The sequence below is a fragment of the Papio anubis genome, chromosome 6, assembly GCF_008728515.1.
Source record: "Papio anubis isolate 15944 chromosome 6, Panubis1.0, whole genome shotgun sequence".
NCBI classification, from domain to species: domain Eukaryota; kingdom Metazoa; phylum Chordata; class Mammalia; order Primates; family Cercopithecidae; genus Papio; species Papio anubis.
The window spans coordinates 79389292-79413662 of record NC_044981.1 but is presented as its reverse complement, the minus strand read 5'-3'; the positions used below and the strand labels follow the sequence as shown (position 1 = coordinate 79413662).

Here is a 24371-nt window from a genome sequence, read left to right as displayed (position 1 = left end):
ACAAAGGAAAGAATCTTAAGAGCTGTGAGACAGAAGCATCAGGTAACCTATAAGGGAAAATCTATCAGATTAACAGCAGATTCCTCAGCAGAAAACCTACAAGCTAGAAGGGATTGGGGCCCTATCTTCAGCCGCCTCAAACCAAACAATTATCAGCCAAGAATTATATATCCAGTGAAACTAAACATCATATATGAAGGAAAGATACAGTCTTTTTCAGACAAACAAATGCTGAGAGAATTCACCACTACTAAGCCACCACTACAAGAACTGCTAAAAGGAGCTCTAAGTCTTGAAACAAATCCTGGAAACACATCAAAACAGAACCTTAAAGCATAAATCACACATGACCTATGCAACAAAAATACAAGTTAAAAAGCCAAAACAAAAAAACCAAAGTATACAGGCAACAAAGAGCACGGTGAATGCAATGGTACCTCTCATCTCAATACTAACATTGAATGTAAATGGCCTAAATGCTCCACTTGAAAGATACAGAACCAAAGAATGGAAAAGAACCCACCAACCAACTACCTGCTGTCTTTAGGAGACTCACCTAACATGTAAGGACTCACATAAACTTAAAGTAAAGGGGTGGAAAAAGGCATTTCATGCAAATGGACACCAAAAGTAAGCAGGGGTAGCTATTCTTGAATCAGACAAAACAAACTTTAAAGCAACAGCCGTTAAAAGAGACAAAGAGGGATATTATGCAATGGTAAAGGCTTTGTCCAACAGGAAAATATCACAATCCTAAACATATATGCACCTAACACTGGAGATCCCAAATTTATAAAACAATTACTTATAGACCTAAGTGGGGGACTTCAATCCTCCATGGGGAGCACTAGGCAGGTCATCAGACAGAAAGCCAACAAAGAAACAATGGATTTAAACAAATGAACTTTACAGATATATTCAGAACATTTCATCCAACAACCACAGAATACACATTCTATTCAACAGCGGATGTAACCTTCTCCAAGATAGACCTTATGATAGACCATAAAACAGGCCTCAATAAATTTAAGAAAACTGAAATTACATCAGGCACTCTCTCAAATCACAGTAGAATAGAACTAGAAATCAACTCAAAAAGCAACCTTCAAAACCATGCAAATACACGGAAATTAAATAACCTGCTCTTGAATGAGCATTGGGTCAAAAATGAAATAAAGATGGAAATTTAAAAATTCTTCCAACTAAAAACAATAATGACACAACCTATCAAAACTTCTGGGATACAGCAAAGGCAGTGCTAAGAGAAAAGTTCATAACCCTAAACACCTACATCGAAAAGACTGAAAGAGCACAAACTGACATTCTAAGGTCACATCTTAAGGAACTAAAGAAAAAAGGACAAACCAAACCCAAATGCAGCAGAAGAAAGGTAATAACCAAGATCATCAGAGCAGAACTAAATGAAATTGACAAAACAAAAAAAATAGAAAAGATAAATGAAATATAAACCTGGCTCTTTGAAAAGATAAATAAAATTGATAAACTATTAGCAAGATTAACCAAGAAAAGAAGAGAGAAAATCCAAATAACCTCATTAAAAAATGAAACAGAAGTTATTACAACTGACACTACTGAAATACAAAAGATCATTCAAGGCTACTATGAAAGACAATTTTACGCACATAAACTAGAAAACCTAGAAGAGATGGATAAATTCCTGGAAAAATACAACCCTCCTAGCTTAAATCAGGAAGAATTAGATATCCTGAGCAGACCAATAACAAGCAGCGAGATTAAAATGGTAATTTAAAAATTACCAACAAAAAAGGTCCAGGACCAGACAGATTCATAGCAGAATTCTACCAGACATTCAAAGAAGAATTGATACCAATCCTTTTGACATTATTCCACAAGATAGAAAAAGAAGGAACCCTCCTTAATTTATTCTATGAAGCCAGCATTATCCCAATACTAAAACCAGGAAAGGACATAACCAAAAAAAAAAAAAAACTACAGACTGATATCCTTGAAGAACAGAGATGCTAAAATCCTTAACAAAATACTAGCTAACTTAGTCCAACAACATATCAAAAAGATAATCCACCATGATCAAGTCGGTTTCATACCAGGGATGCAGGGATGGTTTAACATATGCAAGTCAACAAATGTGATACACCACATTAACAGACTAAAATACAAAAACACATGATCATCTCAATAGATGCAGAAAGCGCATTTGATAAAATCCAGCATCTCTTTATGATTAAAACTCAGCAAGATCGGCATAAAAGGGACATACAATGTAACAAAAGCCATCTATGACAAACCCACAGCCAACATAATACTGAGTGGGGGAAAGTTGAAAAGTTCCCTCCGAGAACTGGAACAAGACAAGGATGCCTACTCTCACCACTCCTCTTCAACATAGTATTGGAAGTCCTAGACAGAGCAATCAGACAAGAGAAAGAAAGAAAGGGCATCCAAATCGGTAAAGAGAAAGTCACACTGTCACTGTTTGCTGACGATATGATCATCAGCAAACCCTAAAGACTCCTCCAGAAAGCTTCTAGAACTGATAAAAGAATTCAGCAGGCCAGGCACAGTGGCTCATGCCTGTAATCCTAGCACTTTGGGAGGTTAAGGCAGGTGAATTGCCTGAGCTCAGGAGTTTGAGACCAGCCTGGGCAACACAGTGAAACTCCGTCTCTACTAAAACACAAAAAATTAGCCAGGCATGGTGGTGCGGGCTAAAAAGTGGGCTAAAAACATGAATACACAATTCTCAAAAGAAGATACACAAATGGCCAACAGATATATGAAAAAATGCTTAACATCACTAGTGATCAGAGAAAATGCAAATCAAAGCCACAGTGCATTATCACTTTACTCCTGCAAGAATGGCCATAATCAAAAAATCAAAAATCAGTAGATGTTGGCATGGATGCAGTGATCAGGGAACACTTCTACACTGCTGATGGGAATGTAAACTAGTACAGCCACTATGGGAAATAGTATGGAGATTCCTGAAAGAACTAAAAGTAGATCTACCATTGATACAGCAATCCCACTACCAGGTATCTACCCAGAGGAAAAGAAGTCATTGTATGAAAAAGATACTTGCAGACACATGTTTATAGCAGCACAATTCACAACTGCAAAATCGTGAAACCAACCCAAATGCCCATTAATCGACAAGTGGATAAAGAAACTGTGATATATACATCAAAAGAAATCACAGACAAAACAAACACATGAAAACACATCCCATGCTCATGGATGGATAGAATCAATATTGTGAAAATGACTATACTGCCAAATGCAATCTACAAATTCAATGCAATCTCCATCAAAATACCACCATCATTCTTCACAGAATTAGCAAAAATAATTCTAAAATTCATATGGAACAAAAAAATACACATATTATTGGTATATGTATATATTTTGTATACATATTTTGTATATATATTGCATATATATGTATATATGGTGGGACACTACTCAACCATAAAAAGGAATGAATTAACAGTATTTGCAGCAACCTGGATGAGATTGGAGACTGTTATTCTAAGTGAAGTAACTCAGGAATTGAAAAGCAAACATTGTACGTTCTCACTGATATGTGGGAGCTATGAGGATACAAAGGCATAAGAATGAAACAATGGACTGTGGGGACTTGGGGGGAAGAGTGGGAAGGGGTGAAGGATAAAAGACTACCAATATGGTATAGTATATACTGCTCGGGTGATGGGTGCACCAATATTTCACAAATCACCACTAAGGAACTTCCTTATGTAACCAAATACCACCTGTACCCCAGCAACTTACGGAAAAAATAACAAATCTGGTTGCTTGCTAACATCTTCAGTTCAATAGAAGGAAGAGATTAAAAATTGCCAATCTGAGATAGTGTAGTGGTTAATGACAGGAACTTCAGCACCGAAGAGACTTTAGTTTGAGGTTTGACTCCACATTTTTTCTTTAACCTATGAAGCCTTAGACAAGTGTCTCGGCCTCATGTTTCTTATCTGTAATGTGGTAACATGGAATTTACTTCGTCTTCCTGTGAGGACTTCGTGAGATATAAAGTAATTCGTTGACCCTGGCATCAAAAAAAAATGGCTCTTATTATTTTCAATGTTGTCTTGTCCTTCCCCCCACACCCTAATTATCACAAGCAAACTTAAAATTAGTTGTTTTCTACTAATATTGGCTATATGGAAAAAAACAACGTCCACTTAAGAAAAAAATTCCTGCCAAGCAAATAACAAGTTTGTTAAGACCTAAAAGCCTTTATAACAGATTTATTTCAATGTTTTTCCACATGTCTGATTCTTTCACTTTTCTATTATTAAATACTGCAACCAAATGCCATATCTTATGCTGTGTCAGACTGTGTACAGAAGCATTCAAAATGTGGTCCTGATGGAAGATCCATTATTTTCTTAAATGTTAAAAAAAGTTATTTTTCCTTTACTTTGTTAGAAGCATTCAGGGTTACAATGACCTCTGTTCTGTGATTGAGCATTGTTCAGAACAACCATCAAAGAGAGACCGTCTAGCGGCAAAAGTGAACTGCCAACTGGAAGGCTACAAGGCAAGTCTCAACTACCCAGGGTTGCCATGACACCACACGGAAGTGATGATTAGTCAGGGATCTCCAGAGAAAACAGAACCAACACAATGTGTGTGTGTGTGTGTGTGTGTGTGTGTGTGTGTGTGTGTGTATAAAGATAGAGTTTTATTTTAAGGAATTGCCTCATGCAACTTGGGGGGCCAGCAAGTCCAAAATCCGCAGAGTAGGCTGACAGGGTGGGGACAGTCCAAAGGCAGTGTCCTGGTAGAATCCCTTTTGGCTTGAGGAGGTCAGTCTTTGTTCTCCTAAGGCCTTCAGCTGACTGGATAAGGCCCACTCACAGCATGGAGGGTAATCTGCTTAACCCAAATAGTACTGATAAATGGTACCCTCAACTAAGAAATACCTTCACAGAAACATCTAGAATTGTTAACACATAAAATTAACCATCACAGAAAGTCATATTCTATTTTGTGCTAGTGTTCCTAGTCCTAAAATCTCCTGCCTTCTACATCACACACATCTATCTCAATAACCCACAAAAATCCATTGGTTCCTCTGAGGAAAAGGAAGATAACAGGGTATTATTAATCCCTGACCACTCTATGAGTTGTGCCTTAATCTGAGTTTATTCTAGGCTTTTCTTACCCCTCTTGTAACCCACACCACATTTTCAAATTCCCCGGGCCAATATAATAGAAGTGAAGCATGTGCGAATATTTACAATGACATGAAGAGAGAAAAAGGAAAGCGCGTGTCTTTTTAGTGGCTGTTAAATAGATTCTCAGCCATATGTCTCCAAATGCTTCAATAAAAATGTTTTCCTTTCATTTAAAATCTTTGTGTTTTTTTTGTTTTTTTGTTTTTGTTTTTTGAGACAGGATCTTACTCTGTCATCCAGGCTGTAGTGCAGCAGCACAATCACAGCTCACTGCAGCCTTAACTTCCTGGGTTCAAGTGATCCTCCCACCTTAGCCTCCCGAGTAGCTGGGACTACAGGTGTGCACCACCATGCCCGGCTGATTTTTGTATTTTTTGTAGAGACAGGGTTTTGCCATGTTGCCCAGGCTGGTCTCAAGCTCCTGAGCTCAAGCAATCCTCTCAATTTCACCTCCCAAAGTGTTGGGATTACAGGCATGAGCCACCACACCTGGCTGTGTTTACATTTTTCTTTCTAGCCCCTGATATCTACAAATAGCTGAGTGATGGCAAGAACTGTTCCCTTTGCACAGGCATTTGTCATAGTTGAAGTGCAGGCTGAAGAGTGAACAACAGATACTGGAGGCTGTGATGAGACACAACCATGAAAGAGAGCTGCTCCCAGGCTGTGAAGCAAAAATAAGATACTGAATATAAAAATGCAAGGATTCCTGTGAAACTTCTTCTATTCACTCTCCCAGGTCTCTCCCACCCTCCCCTGTCCTCCTCTGTGCATGGGAAAATGGCCTTTGACACAGCCTCTGGCTGCTGGCTGTGTTCAGCCAGTAGGGAGCAATGATGAGAAATGGGAAGAAGGGAGAAGACTGAGGTACTGGTCTTTACTTTGAGGCTCCTTCCCTGAGAGGTCACACTGGACTAGCTGTGTCCCTTAGCCCAAAGTCACAGCTACTCTCAGCAGACTCGCGGGTTCCAGTTGTGGCCCCACCCCTTGCTTCCTGGGATCTAGGATGGCTGCTCCTCAGTGTTGCCAGCCTTGCTGTCCTGCATGAGCCTGTGTAGTTGCCCTCTTCCCTGTCCATAACTTCTGAACAGCCCCTTTATCAAAAACTTTTTTTTTTTTTTTTTAGACAAGAGTCTGGCTCTGTTGCCCAGGCTGTAGTGCGGTGGCACGACCTTGGCTCACTGCAACCTCCCGGGTTCAAGTGATTCTTGTGCCTCAGCCTCCCAGGTAGCTAGGATTACAGGTACCCTCCACCAAACCAGGCTAATTTTTTGTATTTTTAATAGAGACGGGGTTTCACCATAGCCAGGCTGGTCTTGAACTCCTGGACTCAACTGATCTGCCTGCCTTGGTCTCCCAAAGTGCTGGGATTACAGGCTGGAGCCACCGTACCAGCCAAAAACTCTTTTAATTACTGTTGCCTCCTGGTGCTGACTAATAAGGTATTGAATGTTCTCTGTTTTCCCTTTTATTAAAAATTTGGTATAAAATACATAAATCCTTTAAGATATTTCTGAATTTTTTACAAGCCATTAGTGAACAAATGCTTTTTGATGTTTCTCAGTGTTCTTTAAGCACTCATGTAATACTTCAATCTAAAGTGCAGCATCATCACAAGTCCTACCATGTTATGAGAATTATGTAAACCACAGTGTTGGCCTTTGTATCCTAGTTTCAAGAAAACTCTGTTAAATTTATTAATCATTGTCAATAGTTAATTGAGTTGAGTATCCAGGAACAACTATTACTCTGCTTCTTGAAATAATTTTTAAAACTAGTTTTCATCCTATTTTGCGATTGTCTTTTCCACTGTTTTTAATATGGTGAATCATCTAAATCCTTTTGGGAATATGGATAAAATACATTGTAATTAATAAACATTTCAATGTAAAAATCAGGCCCCACATCATCATTAAGACTGTAGGAAAGGACCAAGAAACCCAATTTCATAAAAGTCCACTTGAAAATAAGCCCAAGACGCAAGAAACAAAAAGCCAGGAGAATAGTTGGATCCAATCCACAGGCATCTGGGTTCAGACAGCAAATCCATAACCACCCCCTTCTCTTCATCCACTGGAAGCACCTCCAGCCCTGGGTAGTAGTTTCCATTTCCTCAGTCTCCTGTGAGGCTTAAGAGACATTTAGGAACCGCCCAAACTTACTCTTGGTGTGGGGCTCCTGTCTTGGTCAGCAAGGTCAGCACAAAAAACATAAAAATCACGAAGACTGCAAGACCAACCCAAAATCCAATCACAATGGAATCTGCAAGACAGTTAATACTGCAATTAGTATTTCACAGTAGTTTAAAACTTGAACATTCAAGAATCAGAGCTTCTTGGAGAGGCTTTGGTACATGAAACATGAAAGGAAATCAACAGTCTGATCCGCAGTTGGCTGGAGATTGATCAGATGGAAAGGATGACGGGGAGGGAAGAGTCTGCTCCGCCTCCAGGTTTCTGTCTCAGATAGCACGAAGGGATTTAGGCCTCATTGACTCATGGTTTCCGTATCTCAAGGAAGGAACCTAGGCCAGAGCATAGGTTATCTTGGGCCTCAAGATTCCACTCATGTGTGTTGAGTTAGAAGATAAAATGTTTAGCAGACTACCAACTCAAGTTTTAAGTGCATTTGGATTCCTACTGTTAAAAGAAAAACTTTGGACAAATTAAATTTAACAGATATTAACTGTGCAAGGAAAACAAAATTCTTGAACCGGGAAGCTCCCAGAATCAGAACAGATTCAGAGAGACTCTGGGCTGCCTCATGGTTGGTTAAGATTTAGGGACAGAAAAAGGAAAATGATGTACAGGAAAAAGAAACGAGGTATGTAAACAGCTGGATTTGAACACCATTTGAACAGCTGTCTGCCTGTGAGTGCCTGAAGTGTAGCTGTGTGATTAGCTGAGACTCAGCTATTGTTATGGAAGCATTCGCTGGGTTTTCAGTTTGCTTACCTAGTAAGCTAGGTCACAGCTCATACCTAAGAATGCAAGTATGCAAATATGGAGGCCTTCTTGGGCCAAATTTTAGTTCAGAAACTCTATTGGTTAGCAGCTCAATTAGGTAGCAACTTTGCATTCTCACTTGTGTTCACCATGGAATAATTCAGGCTGTCATTACTTCTTGCAGAGAACATACAGATGGCCTCTTGAGTGCTCTCTCTGCCGTCTGCCTTTCCCTGTGCTTTATTTCTGTACAAATCTGCTTTAATCACAGCCCTGATGATATTGCTCTTTCGTGAAAAGCTCTCCAACAAAAACAGAACTGACCCACTTTTCCAGATTAAAAGAGATTCCATATGTAAAGCACTTTATACAATGTCTGACAGCTGAGAAAACGGTACACCACAGGTGCTGGCTACTGTCATTAGAATTGTCATTTTCTCCCAATTTACCTCACTTTAAAAACCATGTGTTTCCAATCATACTAGGGGACATTGTGTCCCTGTATTTACCGTAACCTTAGCCATGGCTTCCTCACAGCCACACCTTACCAGGGCTCTGACCACTACCTGCCTGGAACAACTTTTCCCAGCCTGGAGCTAATGAAAGTGTATCCATCCTATACTAAGAAGCTTATCTATGTGGAAATACACTAAGGATGCTTAGCAGTTTTCTAAAAATAAGTGATTGGAGTTTAAATATCAAATGTGTTTAAACGCAAAGCTTTATTCTAATTAAATTATGTATGTGTAGCAGTTTTTCCAAAGTGAAGAAATCAGATTAAGAATTTACTCTGCATAATCCATACTTTCATCCTCCACATACTATTGCCTGGAGGTTAACAATGTGTATTCAGCACTCTGAAAAACTAATGTGTCTAACCTTAAGTGCCAAAGAAATAGAAATTGTATACTTTGCGTTTTAATATAGTAGAAATGAGGCATAAAAAAAGACAAGGACAAATACCAAACACCACATGTACTGAGGTACAACTAACATGAAACAACAAAATCTCAACTATCTAGGTGTGGACTATGAAGAAACATTGTACAGTTAAATAACAGTTCCCTGCACTGTACTTTATCAACTGCCTGCATAGCAAAAGCAAATTCTAAAATTATACACCAATGCTATATTTAAATCTTCGGTTTAGAATTGAATCATGTTGATTGACATTTTTCAAATCTGTGTACTAGGAAGGTGTTCTCCTAAGGACAGCTTTCACACTGCAAATGGTGGACTGACTCCTGGAGGCAGAGGAAAGTGTGCCCTCAACCCAGCCCAGTCCCCCTTCCCTCTGCCCTTCTAAGTGCCCCAGGGAGCTAATCAAAAAGCAGCAATAATGTGAAGCATGGGAGGGCTACAGCCTTCAGAGAAGTCAGGTGGCGACAATGTTGGGGAGAGGAAGGCTGTGGGTAGAATCTGAGAATCCTCGTGATCCAACAGCATTTCCAAACATTTCTTTAATAATGCGGCATCTATGTTTTCCATGGCAATATGCTTTAAGTAGCTCTGCTTATTCACATTCCACTTTGAACAAAATGTAGCTTCCTCAAGTTATTTCCACTAATTTCCCCCAATCTCATCTTCTGCCCTATGACCCATCCCCAGGGGACTTTCTCACCCTAAGCCTCTTACAAGAAACGTCAGAGATCCCCATCTCAGCCCAGAAATATCCAAACTCTCCTGAAGTTTTATTCACATGTTAAGTTTCATGGGCATAGGCACTACAGTAAGATGGGAAAAGTGGAGCCCCTTGTCTTCCCAAAAGCATCCTTTTCTGGGAAGAAGTCAGAATAAAGTTTTATACAGAGCAAAGCTCCAATGTGGCTAGATGGTTAAGAAAGTCAAAAGAAGCCTTCCAAAGGAGTTTCCACCACAGCCAAGCTACCACAGTCTGTCCTGTCTAGACACTGAGCTACTTGGAGACTACTATTGTAAGGGGGTAGAACAATTGCCCAGGGGAATTGCAAATGGAATGTGTCATAATCAAGTAACTCCCCTTAACCTAACCTTTAGTGAATGGAATGGAACAAGAGAGCTGAAAGCTGACATGATTTTTTTCCTTCCCACTCTAGGGTAGGACTAGGTTAACTACTCCATCCAACTCGCCCTCCTCTCCACCTCTTGAGAATAAATGGTGAACTTCCCATTTCGTGGTTATATGAAAAACAAGCGTTAATACTTCACTTGAAAGAGAGGGTTCATGACACTGTCCTCACACCACTTTTGGTTCCTAAGGCACTAGGGTCAATTCTGTGATATGAATTCCTGGCAAAGAGCCAACAGTGATGTTCCCACACTTGTCTCTACTGTCTTACTCCAAGCTTTACAAGTTCTAGCTCTGTTTCTCATCCTAATGACCTGGCTTCTTGCTGAGTCATCCATGCATAGGTCTGATATCCGCCAGGCAGCACATAAAAAAGCATGGATTTGGCCACCACTGATACCTCATATTAAGAGGATATTCCTTCAGTTTTTTCTCAACACAGTGGTCAGAGTGGTCCTGCTAAAATGTGATTGTCCACTCATTGACTCATCAGCTTTTGCTTCTGCTGCTTTAAGAACACCTTGTCTTACCCAGCCACGCCCTTCATAGATGACCCATTCCTCTCCTTCCCTTTATAGCAAGACACTTGAGAGATTTGTCTCTACATGCTGTCCCCAATTTCTCTCCTCTCATTTTTTCTTGAACCAATTCCATCAACCTTTTACCCCCAGCACCCCACTAAAACTGCTTTTCAAACCATTGCCAGTAACTTCTACATTATAAATCCAAGGGTCAAATCTCAGTCTTCAATTAACTTGACCTAATAGCAGCATTTGACACAGACTGTCTTTGCAACCCTTTTTTCAGTTGGCATCCAGAAAACAAAAATTGCCCAGTTTTCTTCCTACTTTCTGTACATTCCTCTCAGGCACCTATACTGCTATGCAACCCTCCAACTTCGAAACACAAGCGTGTCCAGGGCTCAGCTTTGGACTCTTCCGTTTTCTATCTACACTCACTTATCCAGCCTCTTGGCTTTGAACGCATACTATTTACATGCTGATGACCCTCAAGTCTACAGCTTCCCCCCACCCTCTCCTCCCTTGTCCTCCTGGATATGTGATAGGTGTCTCAATTTAACAAGTCCAAAACGGAGCTCCTGGCATTCCTCTCTGAAACCTCCTTCTCCCATACTCTTCTCAATTTGTTAAAGGTAATTCCATCCTGCCAGTTACTCAGGTCACAAATCTTCAAATCATTCTTGACTCTTCTTTCTCTTACACACCCCACCAATCCATTGACAAATCTTGCCAGATCCGTCTTTTAAAAACATCCAGAATGTATGCCTTTCTCACCACTTCACTCTCCCTACCTGGCTCCAAGCCACCATCATCAGCTGCCTGGACTATGGCAAAGGCCACGTGAATGGTCTCTGCTTCTAATTTCATGCCTTTCACTCCCCAGTTGCAAAGTGATGCGTTGAAACCTAAGCCAGATGGCACTCCTCTGTTCTAGACCCTCAAGTAACTGCTCAGAGTAAAAGGCCAAGCAAAGTCCTTAGCATGACCTCTGAGCGCCCCCACCATGTCCATGTCCCCAGAGCCTCTCTGACTTCATTTCCTGCTGTTCTGCCTCTTATCACTCCCTTGGTATCAAGCTGGCCTCCTTGTTCCTTGCATGATCCAGTTCACTCCCGCCAAGGATCCTTTGCTGGAATGTTTTTCCCCGAGATATATTATAGCTCAATCTCTCACTTCCTTCAGGTCTTTTATCAAATCTCTCCTTCTCAGTAAGGCTTTCCATGGCCACTCTATCTATACTGTCACCTCCACACTCCACATTCCTTTCCCCCCACTCTATTTATCCTTTTATATTGCCATCTGACATTATCTATTTAACTATTTATTGTCTGTCTCTCCCACCAGAATGCAAGCTTTATAGGAGGAAACATTTTTGTCTTTTCAGTTCACTGTTGTCTCTCCAGTGCTTAAAATAGTACTGCACATACAGGTGCTCAATAAATAGATATTGAATGAATGAATAAATAAATTTCTACTCTGTTGGTGCCAAATTTGTGTAAGATACATGTCCACTTCTGATACATGATAAGGTTTAATACGGGATTCAAAACCAATGGCATAAGAATTATCAATGACCATCTGAGGTTGTTTCTCAGATGAAACACGCTTTGAAGGTAGGAATCTTAATTTCAGCAGAGGAACTTAGTCTAAAGATGGAGCTATTGTTGCCAAGTATGATCCATTACAGGTAAGGCAAATAAAGATAACTGTTATGGTCATTCCTGTCCTCAATGAGGGCTTCCCCTTGAAATGTCCTGCTTCTGTTCTTTTGAATCTGCATCTAATTGGCTTTGTATTTTGCCCAGCAAAACAAGGAGTCATACTTGAAGGTCAGAATCACAGCATTTTTAAATGAAAGAGACTGTACCAAAGCACATATTTCAACAGTTGACTTGATCTTTTCACTTTCCTGTATATCTGGGGTTTTGTGTTTGTTTGTTTTTTGTTATCAATGTGTCTCACATATTGTCAGGTTCCTGAAGCTAAGGGCTTCTACTTATCAGCTCTCTTATATCAGAACAGTAAGTATTCAGGAATTTTTGTTTTATCTTGATGTGAATATTAAAATTAACAAAAGCAGTTGTTATTGATGGTATAGTAGGTAGTGTAAGTAAGGAAAGAATGAGTCACACCTCTGCCTATGTTTCTCGGGAAGTTTTCCAGCTATAATTATTTCTAGAATGAAATATCCTCACAAAAGATTTTATTCAATTGTCTCTGGAAATGTACCAACCAAAATTATAGCAGTAGGCCTGTCTTCTGTGCCTCTCATACTAAGGAAAAGAGACAGGAGCAAGCTGACACAAAAATAAAGTTGATGTCACCAAGCTGTAAAAGCCCACATTTCAAGAAAATATGTGGCAATTTTCCCAGTCATTTTGATTTCCACTATAATTCAGAACAAGCAATTGTCCTTACATAAAAGTTATCCTAGAAAAACAACATATTAAAGAATTTAAGTAAATTAAGGAGGGTGATTTCACACCCAACAGCCTTCTATCAGATAATCAATGACAGCATACCTTAATGAATGCCATGTGCTTTTTTTCCACAAAGAAATACTGAGTAGATGTCAATAAAGGAATGAGTGAAAGTATTTAATTATTACTACTCACTTAAGGGGTAAAGGACATATGGTTTAGTTAATGATTTTTGCTAAAGGAACAAAAATAGAAAGCCGTTCTTGCAAAAGAGCACCAAGCTGGTGCAAGAGATCATGAATGCCAAGACAGGTCAGGATAGAAGCAGCCAGGAAATAATTAAAGGAATGAAAATGCTTTCTTTGCTACATTTGTGTCTCCAAGTCCTCTTATATTTCCTAATGTGTCCCACTAACCTGGACCAGTTAAGAACATAAAAATTTTACAGTGCTGTGGATAATTCACTCTGACAAAAGCGAACATTTCAGGGATATTTACGGGGTTACCAAGACAGGACCTGAGACTGGGCAGCAGTTCCTGCCTACCATGTTAACTGTTAACTCTACTTAGTGAAACAAGGATGTCTCATGCTGGCCAGTCAGCATTCACTTATGACTGGAGTCGAATAGCAACGTCTCACAGAATTACATTTCCTTGCTCTGTGCTAGACCCTTAATTACTCCAATAGCATGAAACACAATTCATGCCTAGAACACAGGGTTAGAAATGATTGCAGGCTATTCTGGCCCATCATTATGAACACACATGGATACACTGCTCTCTACAGCTCCAGAAAACCAACTGGGATGAAAAGATGCTGCTGTGTTACAAAAGAAAGTTCTTCAAACAACAGTTCCAGATCCTATTTTTATACATATTTTTGATAGTTCAAACATTCACAGTTTGGAGGAGCTAAAATAGCAAATGCTTTTTTAAAATTCTCAATCTCAGCTTGACATTGATTCATGTTCTCCTACTACAGGAATTTTTTAGTCTTTCATCAGTTAGAATCACCAAGGCCCTCCTGTACCATTTCCGAGCAATCAGCCTATGTATGGAGGCAAGATGTTTTGTGGGACTTGGGAGGCAGAGGACAGAGAGTTCTGTAAGAAGACAGAATGTTCAGGAGAAATAATCCTTGGGGATTTCACAGGTTAAGAGAAATACAATTTGTGCTTACAATGAGGAATTGTATAAAACTTACATTTATGAGCCTTTAGTCCTTCAAAGGAAACTGGTCCAATCTCATAATATTCATATTCCCAGGTGTAATCAGAATTAGATGCCGATTGCTGGGAAGTTCTGTTAGAAATTAACCTCTGGGCAGACATCTTCAACCTGTACAAATAGAGAAAGTCAAGCGCAGAACCTGTTAATTCATCCAGAGCTGCACAGTTACCTTAATTACTCTTGATCACATTCAGGAGTTTGGCAGCAAACCCCTTGAGGAGGTCTTACCCCCTAGGCCAGGAGAGGTTCTTACCAGCTGCCCACACCTCATGTCATATGGCCACTACTTCCTTTTATCTCGCCACTAGACTGGAATAAATGTATTTGAAACCAGACACTGTATTTTTTTGTGAACTTAACCCAATGCCTGGCACATAACCAATGTTCAGTAATTGATGAAGGAAAGAAGGAAAGGAGGGAAAGAGTACGTCAAAATCTCTGAGCTTACAGCTTCAGCCTCAGCACCTATACCTGCAAGAGTATGTAAAGAGTCTGCTGAAGCTAGTTCATTTCTGATACTAACTTGATGTATTACTCAATCTCAGATTGACATTGATTTCAGTTCTCCTATAAGGGAATTTTTTAGTCTTTCATCAATTAGAGTCACCAAGGGCCTCCTGTACCATTCCCGAGTAATCAGCCTATGTGTGGAGGTGAGAAGTTTTGTGGGATTTGGGAGGTAGAGGACAGAGAATTTTGTAAGAAGAAAGAATGTTTAGGAGAAGTAATCAAATTAGTATCAGAAATGAACTAGCTCAGTATGTATCCATTGAACACCTACTATGCAACAATGGAGATAAGCAACCTAAGGTTTTGTTTGTTTGTTTGCTTTTCTTGCTTCCAGTGGGGTTAGAGGAAACTAAGTTTAATAAAAAGGAGTGAATAAAGAAAAACAGGCAACAAAAGTTGCATAGTGGACCTTGCAGAAGATCCTCAACAGAAGTCCACAACTTGTCCAACTGCTTACTCCTGAAATTTATCATATTTTCAGGATTTCCCGAGTATCTTTGTTAACTGTGACTATTTTAGACCAAAAAATCCTGACTTCTTTGGGAGAAGATGATTGCACTGCGCAGCATGGATGCTGAAGGTGATAAGTCAATGCAGCCTGTGTTCAATAACTGTGCTTGAGCACCTACAGTGTGCAAGACACTGCACACTGTGGGGTGGGCAGAGATGCCTGAGACAGATCAGTACTCCACAGGCCTTCCCTTACAATGGAGAAAGGGAGACAAAGCGACAGATAGCAGTAACATAAGGGAAAATTTGAATGAAATACCAGCGGAAACGAAGATTCACTGAGCAGTCACTACCACTGCGCCCGCTTCAAGAGCTTTCTGAGGTTTCTTTAGCCTGCACCCCTCCCCACTGCCTCCAGGGCACAATCCTCAGGGAAGCTGGGGCAAAATCACCACCACCACCCTTCCGCCACACTTCTGCATCACTCTCCCCTTTCCCTCACCCCTTCTTTCCCATCCCAGACATGACTCCACAGAAAAGGACTCTAACCCCATGTCATCATACTGTTCAAAGGATGGGCCCAAAAAGCCTAAAATATTTACTTTCTGGTCTTATGTTATAGAAAAACTTTGCCAATCCCTGCTATAGAGCCATGAAAAAAAAATCTGAGCTTCAGTTTTCCCACTAGTAACATGAAGATGATTATGGTACCCACTTCATGGAGTTGCTATAAAAATTAAATGTGATGTTGCATGAAAAATTAAGAAAAATATTAGCAGGCCGCACAACTATTAATTAGAAATGCTGATCTTGAATCGAAAAGCCTCGCTTTGCTCTTCAGACACACCCAACTCCCTGGCCAGCCAATTCTTACCAAATGCACCAAGTGTTAACTGATTGATTCAAGCAATCTACCTGCCTCACCCTCCAGAGTGTGGGGATTACAGCTGTGAGCCACAGTGCCCAGACAAATAATTAAAACTATGACCAAAAATTACTTAAAGGTGTTTAGATCATTTGAAAGTTAAAATGATCAACATTTACATCCTGGGATTCATGCTGTTCTGCCAACTCAAAAATAAAATAGGATTTCTCTCCTTTTTTTCTTTATTAAGGAAAATAAGATGAAGTGTGGTTTGATCATATCATTTTTAGTAGAAATCAACATTACCACTACTGTAACAGCAGAGTGGAGGGAGGCACTCAACTTCATCTGGAACAGAAAAATAGTGAGAAGTACTTAAAGGAATGAAGAAAATAAAGATGGAGGGTGTGTATTCAGAGCACCACAGAACTGAGAGCTGTTCTCCCACAGCCACATAGTTCTCAAAGTCAGCACACAGTGGGGACCCTCATCTGTGGCTGCCAGGGTCCACAGGACCAGTCAGAAAGCAGCAGTAACATCACCCTCATAGGGCCGGTCAGGAACTAGTCAATAAAATGTGTCTGTGTAAGAGTGAACTGTAAGGAATCTCAACCACCCACCCTACAACAGAGACATGCCTTCTTTTTCTCCCCCTTACACTATCCCCTTTCATCTAAATGAACTATTTAGGGATTGATTACTAAAGAGCATTACCAAAGGGTAATATAAGTTATATGTGCAAAAGTCCTGAAGGTGGGAAGAGAGAAGTGAAGTTCTGACCAACACTGACAGACAAGAATGACTGAATAACAGAGCCACCCTACAGGAGGTTCTCATTCTGCAGAATGAAATGTGACACCAGCTCTCCCCAAGCAGCCACCAGTTGTCTGAGTAGCCTTCAAACAAAAGGAGAGACATTTGTCTCCACTGGCTCTTTCCTCTCACTTCTTGAATCCCAAAGATAGCTTTGGAGGACAGAACCTCTGACCTCTTCTTTAAAGCAGTCACCTAGTGCCCTTGAAAAAGTCCACGAGGCATTATTTTTTCATGCAAGTCTCAAATTAACCAGCTTAGGCCATCAGATGCACAAGGACCAACAACAAACATAAGGCAGTGCTAGGGAAGTGTTCTGCGTCATCCCCATTACCAAGCCCGCAGTGACTCTCCAAGCTTTGCTGAAACATAAGCTGGGAACTGCCAGCATGTCCAAGCAGCAGCCCCCTGAGTCTGCTATTCCACCACAGTGTGCATGATCTGGGCCATCCACGCAGTAAGGGAGGCAACCTGGCACTGAGCCTCACTCCCTGGGGTGCTGACAGGCCGGCAGCTGCTCTGTCTTGAACACAACAGCAGGAAGCGGCAGCTCCACGGGCAGCTGCTGTCTGTGTGGCTACCACTCCTGAGAACCACCCTCCCCACCCTGAGATTTTCTTAATGTCAGATTTCTTTATGATATTAGAGTCATGAAAAATAACTTCTTTGACAGAAACATATCCTAAACAAGCTTCCACATCAGAGAGACTAAATTGCTCTTTTGGGCAGCTGAAAGCATCATTGCCAACAAAAGCAAAAATGAAGATTAGGACTGCATCCCAAAGCTAGCCCTGAAAGGAAGCTTACCTTTTCCAGGTGTGCACAGGGTAGTGTAGCCCATGCCAGCCCATTGTCGGGGAAGAGGGAAGATCACAAACCCAAACAGAGAAAGCGTGGTGAGCAGGCCCAGACACCTCTCACTAAACCATCACCTCTTCTCCAACCCACATTCCCATCACTTTCATCCCTTCTTCGGACTATCCAATCTTTCCCGCTCCAACCCAGGTTCCTATACCACTCCTGGGCACTCTCTTTTCCTCCCCGTCCCTCTTTTTTTGAGACAAGGTCTTACTCTGTTGCCCAGGTGGGAGTGCAATGGTACAATCACAGTTCACTGCAGCATTGACCTCCCTGGCTGAAACGATCCTCCTGCTTTGGCCTCCCAAAGTGCTGGGATTACATGCATGAGCCACCACACCTGGCCTCTTTTCCTTCTTTTATTTTGAGGAGAGTCTCCCTCTGTCACCCAGGCTGGAGTGCAGTGGTGAGATCTCGGCTCACTGCAACCTCTGCCTCCTGAGTTCAAGTGATTCTCCTGCCTTAGCCTCCCAAGAAATTGGGACTACAGGCACATATCACCAGATCCAGCTAATTTTTATGTTTTTGGTAGAGACAGGGTTTCGCCATGTTGGCCAGGCTGGTCTACAAACTCCTGACCTCAGGTGATCTGCCTGTCTGGGCCTCCCAAAGTGCTGGAATTATAGGCGTGAGTCACCGTGCCCAGCCCTCTCTACCTTCTTAAAAATGGATCAAGCAATTCTCTCCACCTCCCTGAATTTGAGGAGATGTACTCAGACATAGAACTTCCCAAAGTAGTTCTATGAATAAATTCTATTCTAATCATAAAGCCATTATTTATGAATAAATGGCTTTGTGTCAATATCCTTAGTGGATTACGATGGTATGCACAGCAAGGGGGCTGCTTCTTTGGAGTTAGACACTTTTTTTCCATGTTAAGGGGTCAACATCAGCAGATGAGTTTTTCAAGTGACCACTAACCCAGGCACAGGACATTAAGAAGAATCCAAAAGGTGCCAGAAACCCTGAAAAATGAGCATGCCCCCACACAAACATGCACACAACTGACAGCACAGCTACTAAGGCATTCCAAGAAACTGCCAGCCAATGCCACAAATCCAAAGACCTATGCTGACCAGTTTGTACAGGGGAAGACCTAATGGCCAGTCAGATGATCAAAATTCCCAACTGCAATGACTCTCTCACCTTCCTCTTCAATCCTCAAACTCCAAAAGTAGGCATGCCACCCAGGACCACCAACCTCTGTTCTGGCCCATGCCAGGAAGGTCTTGTTAGTTACCTCTTATCCTTCTTCGTCTTACTTCCAGGAATGACTGTCCCACACAACATAGAGAAGTCACCCTTGTGACTCATAACCCTCTCTTCCAGCAAAGAGACTTGAGAAACCAAAGATAAAGCTCAGCCACGCTGCACTTTGGCGGCTGATGAGCCCAAGGTGGGAACTTCAGAATTGCAACTTTAGAAGCTTAATTTCCTCCTTGCACAGAACAATGGTGCACCCCAGCGTACCCACGTCTAAGTGGGTAGGGTCACATAGAAAATGAGAGACTTCAACATTATGAATCACACTCCGAGCCAGCTGGATCTTCTTAAAGCATCTCTATAAGGCAGCACCTCCCAGCAAGGGATCATGCTTGACCCTCTCAATCAAAGCTGCCACATTGTCCTCCCAGGGCAGTGCTTTAAAAACAGTAACATGGTGTTATTCTCCAGTTTACTTCTCCTTTTTATAGAGTCTGCATAAACCACCACCTTCTACTGGCACTTCCCACTTAATTTCCAGGTCTGCTGATTCTTTTTCTGTGAATCCATTTTGTCAGTGGTGTCTTTCATGGGGCATGGATTTTTCTTTCCTCCAATTAAATAAAAAAGATCATGCTTCCAGGACTTTGTAGTCTTCTCCTCCTTACTACTATTTTGACTCGAGTATGACTCTTTTGAAGTCTGATGCTCTGGCCACTCAATTCAGTCTAGAGATGTTACACGCCCGTACACACACACACACACACACACACACGTACGCATGCTGGGCTCTTCCTTTTCAAATGGACATACTTCCCAAATTTCTCTACACTGCCAAGTTTTATGCCATTCTCTAGTGTTTCCTAGAAAGTACTCAATTACCCAGCAGTCCTCAAAAAATGGTGACTGACAGCTGACAGAGAATTCAGGATGTATCTATTTCCTGCCTATCCCTGCTTCTCCTGTGCAGTCAGCAACTTGTTTCCAGCAGCAAGGCAGCGGACAAAAAGTGTTCCCAGGCCTGAAGACTTCTTCCATCTTAACAGAAAAATCAATGCCAATAGAAGAACAACTTCCAAAAACAGAAATGGGACTTAATATTTTACACTGATAGATATGTAGTCACCACCTGAAATAAAGAATTGCTTAATTAAGAAGTGGGCACCCTTCTTTCACCAGCTGGTGTCTCAAAGGGGACAAGCAGTTTGTATTCATAAATCTACCTCTTTCTGTTATGCCTGGCCACCTATATGGTAGCAAACAGGCTAGGAAGTTTTTTGTTTTTTGTTTTTTTGTTTTTTTGTTTTTTGAGATGGAGTCTCCCTCTGTTGCCCAGGCTTAAGTGCAGTGGTGTAATCTCAGCTCACTGCAACCTCCGCCTCCTGGGTTCAAGCGATTCTCCTGCCTCAGCCTCCCTAGTAGCTGGGATTACAAGTATGCACCACCATGCCTGGCTAGATTTTGTGCTTTTAGTAAAGAAAGGGTTCACCATGTTGCCAAGGCTGGTCTCAAACGCCTGACCTGAGGTGATCCGCCTGCCTCTGCCTCCCAAAGTGCTGGGATTACAGGCATGAGCCACTGTACCCAGCCAGAAGTAATTTTTAAAGTGAGTGTTTCCTGGCTCTGTAGTACTCCACAGGTTAGTCCCATTCTAATAGACTTCAGCTGGACATCAAGAAGAATTTCATGTTTACACACCCAGTAAAGAAGCTGTAAAGTCTCCATCTGGAGAAAATTCCGGAGAAGAGAAGAGGCATGGCCCTGAGATATGACTGCACCTCTGCCCCTGGCTCTACAGAGTCAGGGAACTGAATTTTCAGTTTTCCAGAGACGAGAAAGCCCTTATGGACTCAGTCATGCTAACCAAGCATAGCAGAATGATTTATAACGAGCATATCCATTTGTTGAATAAGGAAAACAATTTTCACGCTGACCACAGCACATGTTTTACATGGTCTGGGAAACAAAATTTAAGATCAGAAGATTAGCTAGTGAAAGTAGAATCAGGACAAGGGAGTTGTAATAATATGACAAAACAGAACCGTAATGCTCCATCCCACTACATGTGTATCTACGTGTTAGACTGCCGTCCTGTATTTCAATGTCAATGTCTTGTTGCCACCACAACATGTTATCATGGTGGAGCTGGCTTCCCCAATCACAGGAAAGGCATAGGCTTAACTCTAGCCTTTTCTAGACCTTGCTTTTCTTGGTCTGTCCTTCAAAAAATTCTAGGCTAGTTGAGAGCACCAGTAGAATACCAAGTCAGTCACTTTTATTACAGTTAGGTTTTCTGAGTTCCCATGACTACTTTATTTTTGCTCTATCTCTAAACTCTTAGGGAAAGCACGCTTTAAATTACAAGTGTCAAGTCAAAGAACCAAGTATCAAAAAGAAATCTTCATAATGAGATACCACTTCATACCCTATTAACATGGGAATTATCAAAAATCAGAAAATAAGTATTGGTGAGGGTATAGAGAAACTGGAACCCTTGTGCACTGCTGGTAGGAAGGTAAAAAGGTACAGTCACTGTGGAAGACAGTATAGCAGTTTCTCAAAAATTTAAACATGGAATAACCATATGATACAGCAATTCTAATTCTAAAAACAAAAGAACTGAAAGCAGAGACTTGAACAGATATTTATGCACACCTAAGTTCATAACAGTATTATTTACAATAGCCAAAAGGTCAAAACAACCCAAGTGTCCAATCACAGATGAATCATAAACCAAATGTTGTATGTACAATGCAATATTAAGCCTTAAAAAGCAATGAAGTTCTGAAACATGCCACAACTTTGATGAACCTTGAAAACATTATGCTAAATGAAATAAGCCAGTTACAAATGGACAAATATTGCATGATTCTACATATATAAGGTACCTAGAATAGCCAGATTCTTAAAGACAGCAAGTATTGGGTTGGTGCAAACGTAATCGTGGTTTTTGCAAATACTTTTAATGGCAAAATTCACAATTACTTTTGCACCAACCTAGCAGAATGGTGGTTATCAGGAGCTAAGGGTGGGGAAATGGGAAATTGTTATTTACCAGTAAAGGGTTTCAGTTTGAGATAATGAAAAAGTTCTGAAAATGGATAGTTGTCATGGTTGTACAACAATGTAAATATATTTAATGCCACTGAACTGTATATTCAAAAATGGTACCTTTTATATTATCCATATTTAACCAAAATACAAAAAAGTTCTAAATATTGTTTATAATTTTTTTTTTAGGCCAGGCTTGGTGGATCATGCCTGTAATCCCAGCACCTTGGGAGGTCAAGGCAGGTGGATTGCTTTGAGCCCAGGAGTTCAAGACCAGCCTGGCCAACATGGCAAAACTCCATCTCTACTAAAAATACAAAAATTAGCCAGGCATAGTGGTGCACGCCTGTAATCCTAGCTACTTGAGAGGCTGAGGAGCAAGAATTGCTTGAACCTAAGAGGCAGAGATTGCAGTGAGCTGAGATCACTCCACTGCACTCCAGCTTGGGTGACAGAGCAAAATGCTGTCTCAAAAATAAATAAATTAATTAAATAATACAAATAATTTTTAAAACAATAACAAGAAGCAGTGCTTCCCAATCATAGCACTTGAGGGGAGGGTAATGAGAACTCTCTAAAGCAAAAGAGAACCCCAGAGGATGACAGAGGGTGCTGAGACATCTGAGCACCCCTCCCTGTGTGGATCCTTCCTCCCTGGTCCACCTTCAAGGATCCAGCTTTGCTCTTTTCAGCAGCCCTGTGGGGATTCCCTTTCAAGTAAAAGGAACACTCCCTCTAAGCTGTGAGGAATCACCCCTTTCAACCCCTGGGAGAGTCTTAGACAGGTGGCAGAATATGTGTGCTTTGCCAGTTCATGGTCCTCTCACCCTGACCAGTCCTGGAAACACACTAGCCACTTCCCAAATTCTCCTTTTTTTTTTTGAGATGGAGTCTCGCTCTGTGGCCCAGGCTGGAATGCAGTGGTGTGATCTCAGCTCCCTGCAACCTCCGCCTCCTGGATTCAAGTGACTCTCCTGCCTCAGCCTCCTGAGTAGCTGGGACTACAGGCGTGTGTCACCACACCCGACTAATTTTTTCTACTTTTAGTAGAGACGAGGTTTCACCATGTTAGCCAGGATGGTCTCCATCTCCTGATCTCATGATCCACCTGCCTTGGCCTCCCAAAGTTCTGGGATTACAGGCATAAGCCACCGCACCCGGTCGAATTCTCCTTTCTATAAGCTTTACCTTCTGTTGTACCTGTCATTACCCCAATTCATTTCAGGAGAAGTCCACCACAAATTATCATTCCAAAGCTTTCAGGCCCTTCTCATGGATTACATTTAAAATTAGCAGCTTCCCAACAACAAAAAGGAAGCACCTTAATTTCATTAAACTGGTTCCATCCAGTCTCTGGGGAATGTTTTCTAGAGACCAGCCAGTTTTCATGGACCTGAAATACAGACTTGCCAGCATTTTTATTTTGCAAAGTAAGGAAAAATTTTAAAAACAACTATTATTAATAATTATCATTTTGTAGACAGTTATCTTAAACACCCTCCAAGTAGAGAAGATATAATTTCACAATAAAGGCAGTCCTCTGCAAGACAGGAGGACTAGCAGTTTGACATCAATATTTTCACAGCAAGCAGACACTTCCATGGGGGTTCGCATGACACTGCCTCTGTCTACTGCATTCACATGAGAGCTACCTATTATGGCTGAAATATTCACCCCCTATAAACAAAGGAAAAGAACTGAAAGGGATATAGTGAAAGTCCTTCCAGATCTATGATTCTGTCACTTAACAAAATTATCAAGTTGCTTTTCACTTGTATCACAAACTCAGTGGTCTGTATCTATTTGTATTATGGGTGTGTATATGTGTTCACATGCATGTGAAAGCACACACATGTGAACATACACATTGTGACATTGTGTGTGTGTGTCTATATATACTTTTTTTTTTTGAGACAGAGTTTCGCTCCTCACACAGGCTGGAGTGCAGTGGCACGATCTCGGCGCAATGCAACCTCTGCCTCCTGTGTTCAAGCCATTCTCATGCTTCAGCCTCCTGAGCAGCTGGGATTACAGACATGCACCATCACACCTAATTTTTGTATTTTTAGGAGAGACAGGGTTTCACCATGTCGGCCAGGCTGGTCTCAAACTCCTGGCCTTAAGTCATCCACCCACCCCCGGCCTCCCGAAGTGCTAGAATTACAGGTGTAAGCCACTGTGCCCAGCCTGTGTGTATACCCTTTTTTTTTTTTTTTTCAGGCTTCTTCATCTTTAAGGAAGGGTGAGGGGTGGGGGCAGG

The 24371-nt window shown here is 41.2% G+C and overlaps 1 protein-coding gene across 4 annotated transcripts in view; it reads right to left on the bottom strand.

Moving 5' to 3' along the window:
- The window catches only part of MRAP2 (melanocortin 2 receptor accessory protein 2), a 64807-nt gene that overhangs the window by 15057 nt on the left and 25379 nt on the right, over nucleotides 1-24371 (bottom strand). For 3 of the 4 annotated variants that reach the window (XM_017958085.3, XM_009205599.4, XM_003897857.3), the window contains 2 exons: nucleotides 14336-14469; nucleotides 7361-7460 (listed from right to left, as the gene is read on the bottom strand). In XM_017958085.3, the coding sequence (XP_017813574.1) occupies nucleotides 7361-7460; nucleotides 14336-14462 (227 nt within the window). In that variant the 5' untranslated portion in view covers nucleotides 14463-14469. Of the gene's footprint in view, nucleotides 1-3789; nucleotides 3994-7360; nucleotides 7461-14335; nucleotides 14470-24371 lie in introns of those variants that run through there. The other variant, XM_031667291.1, reaches the window with a different exon arrangement.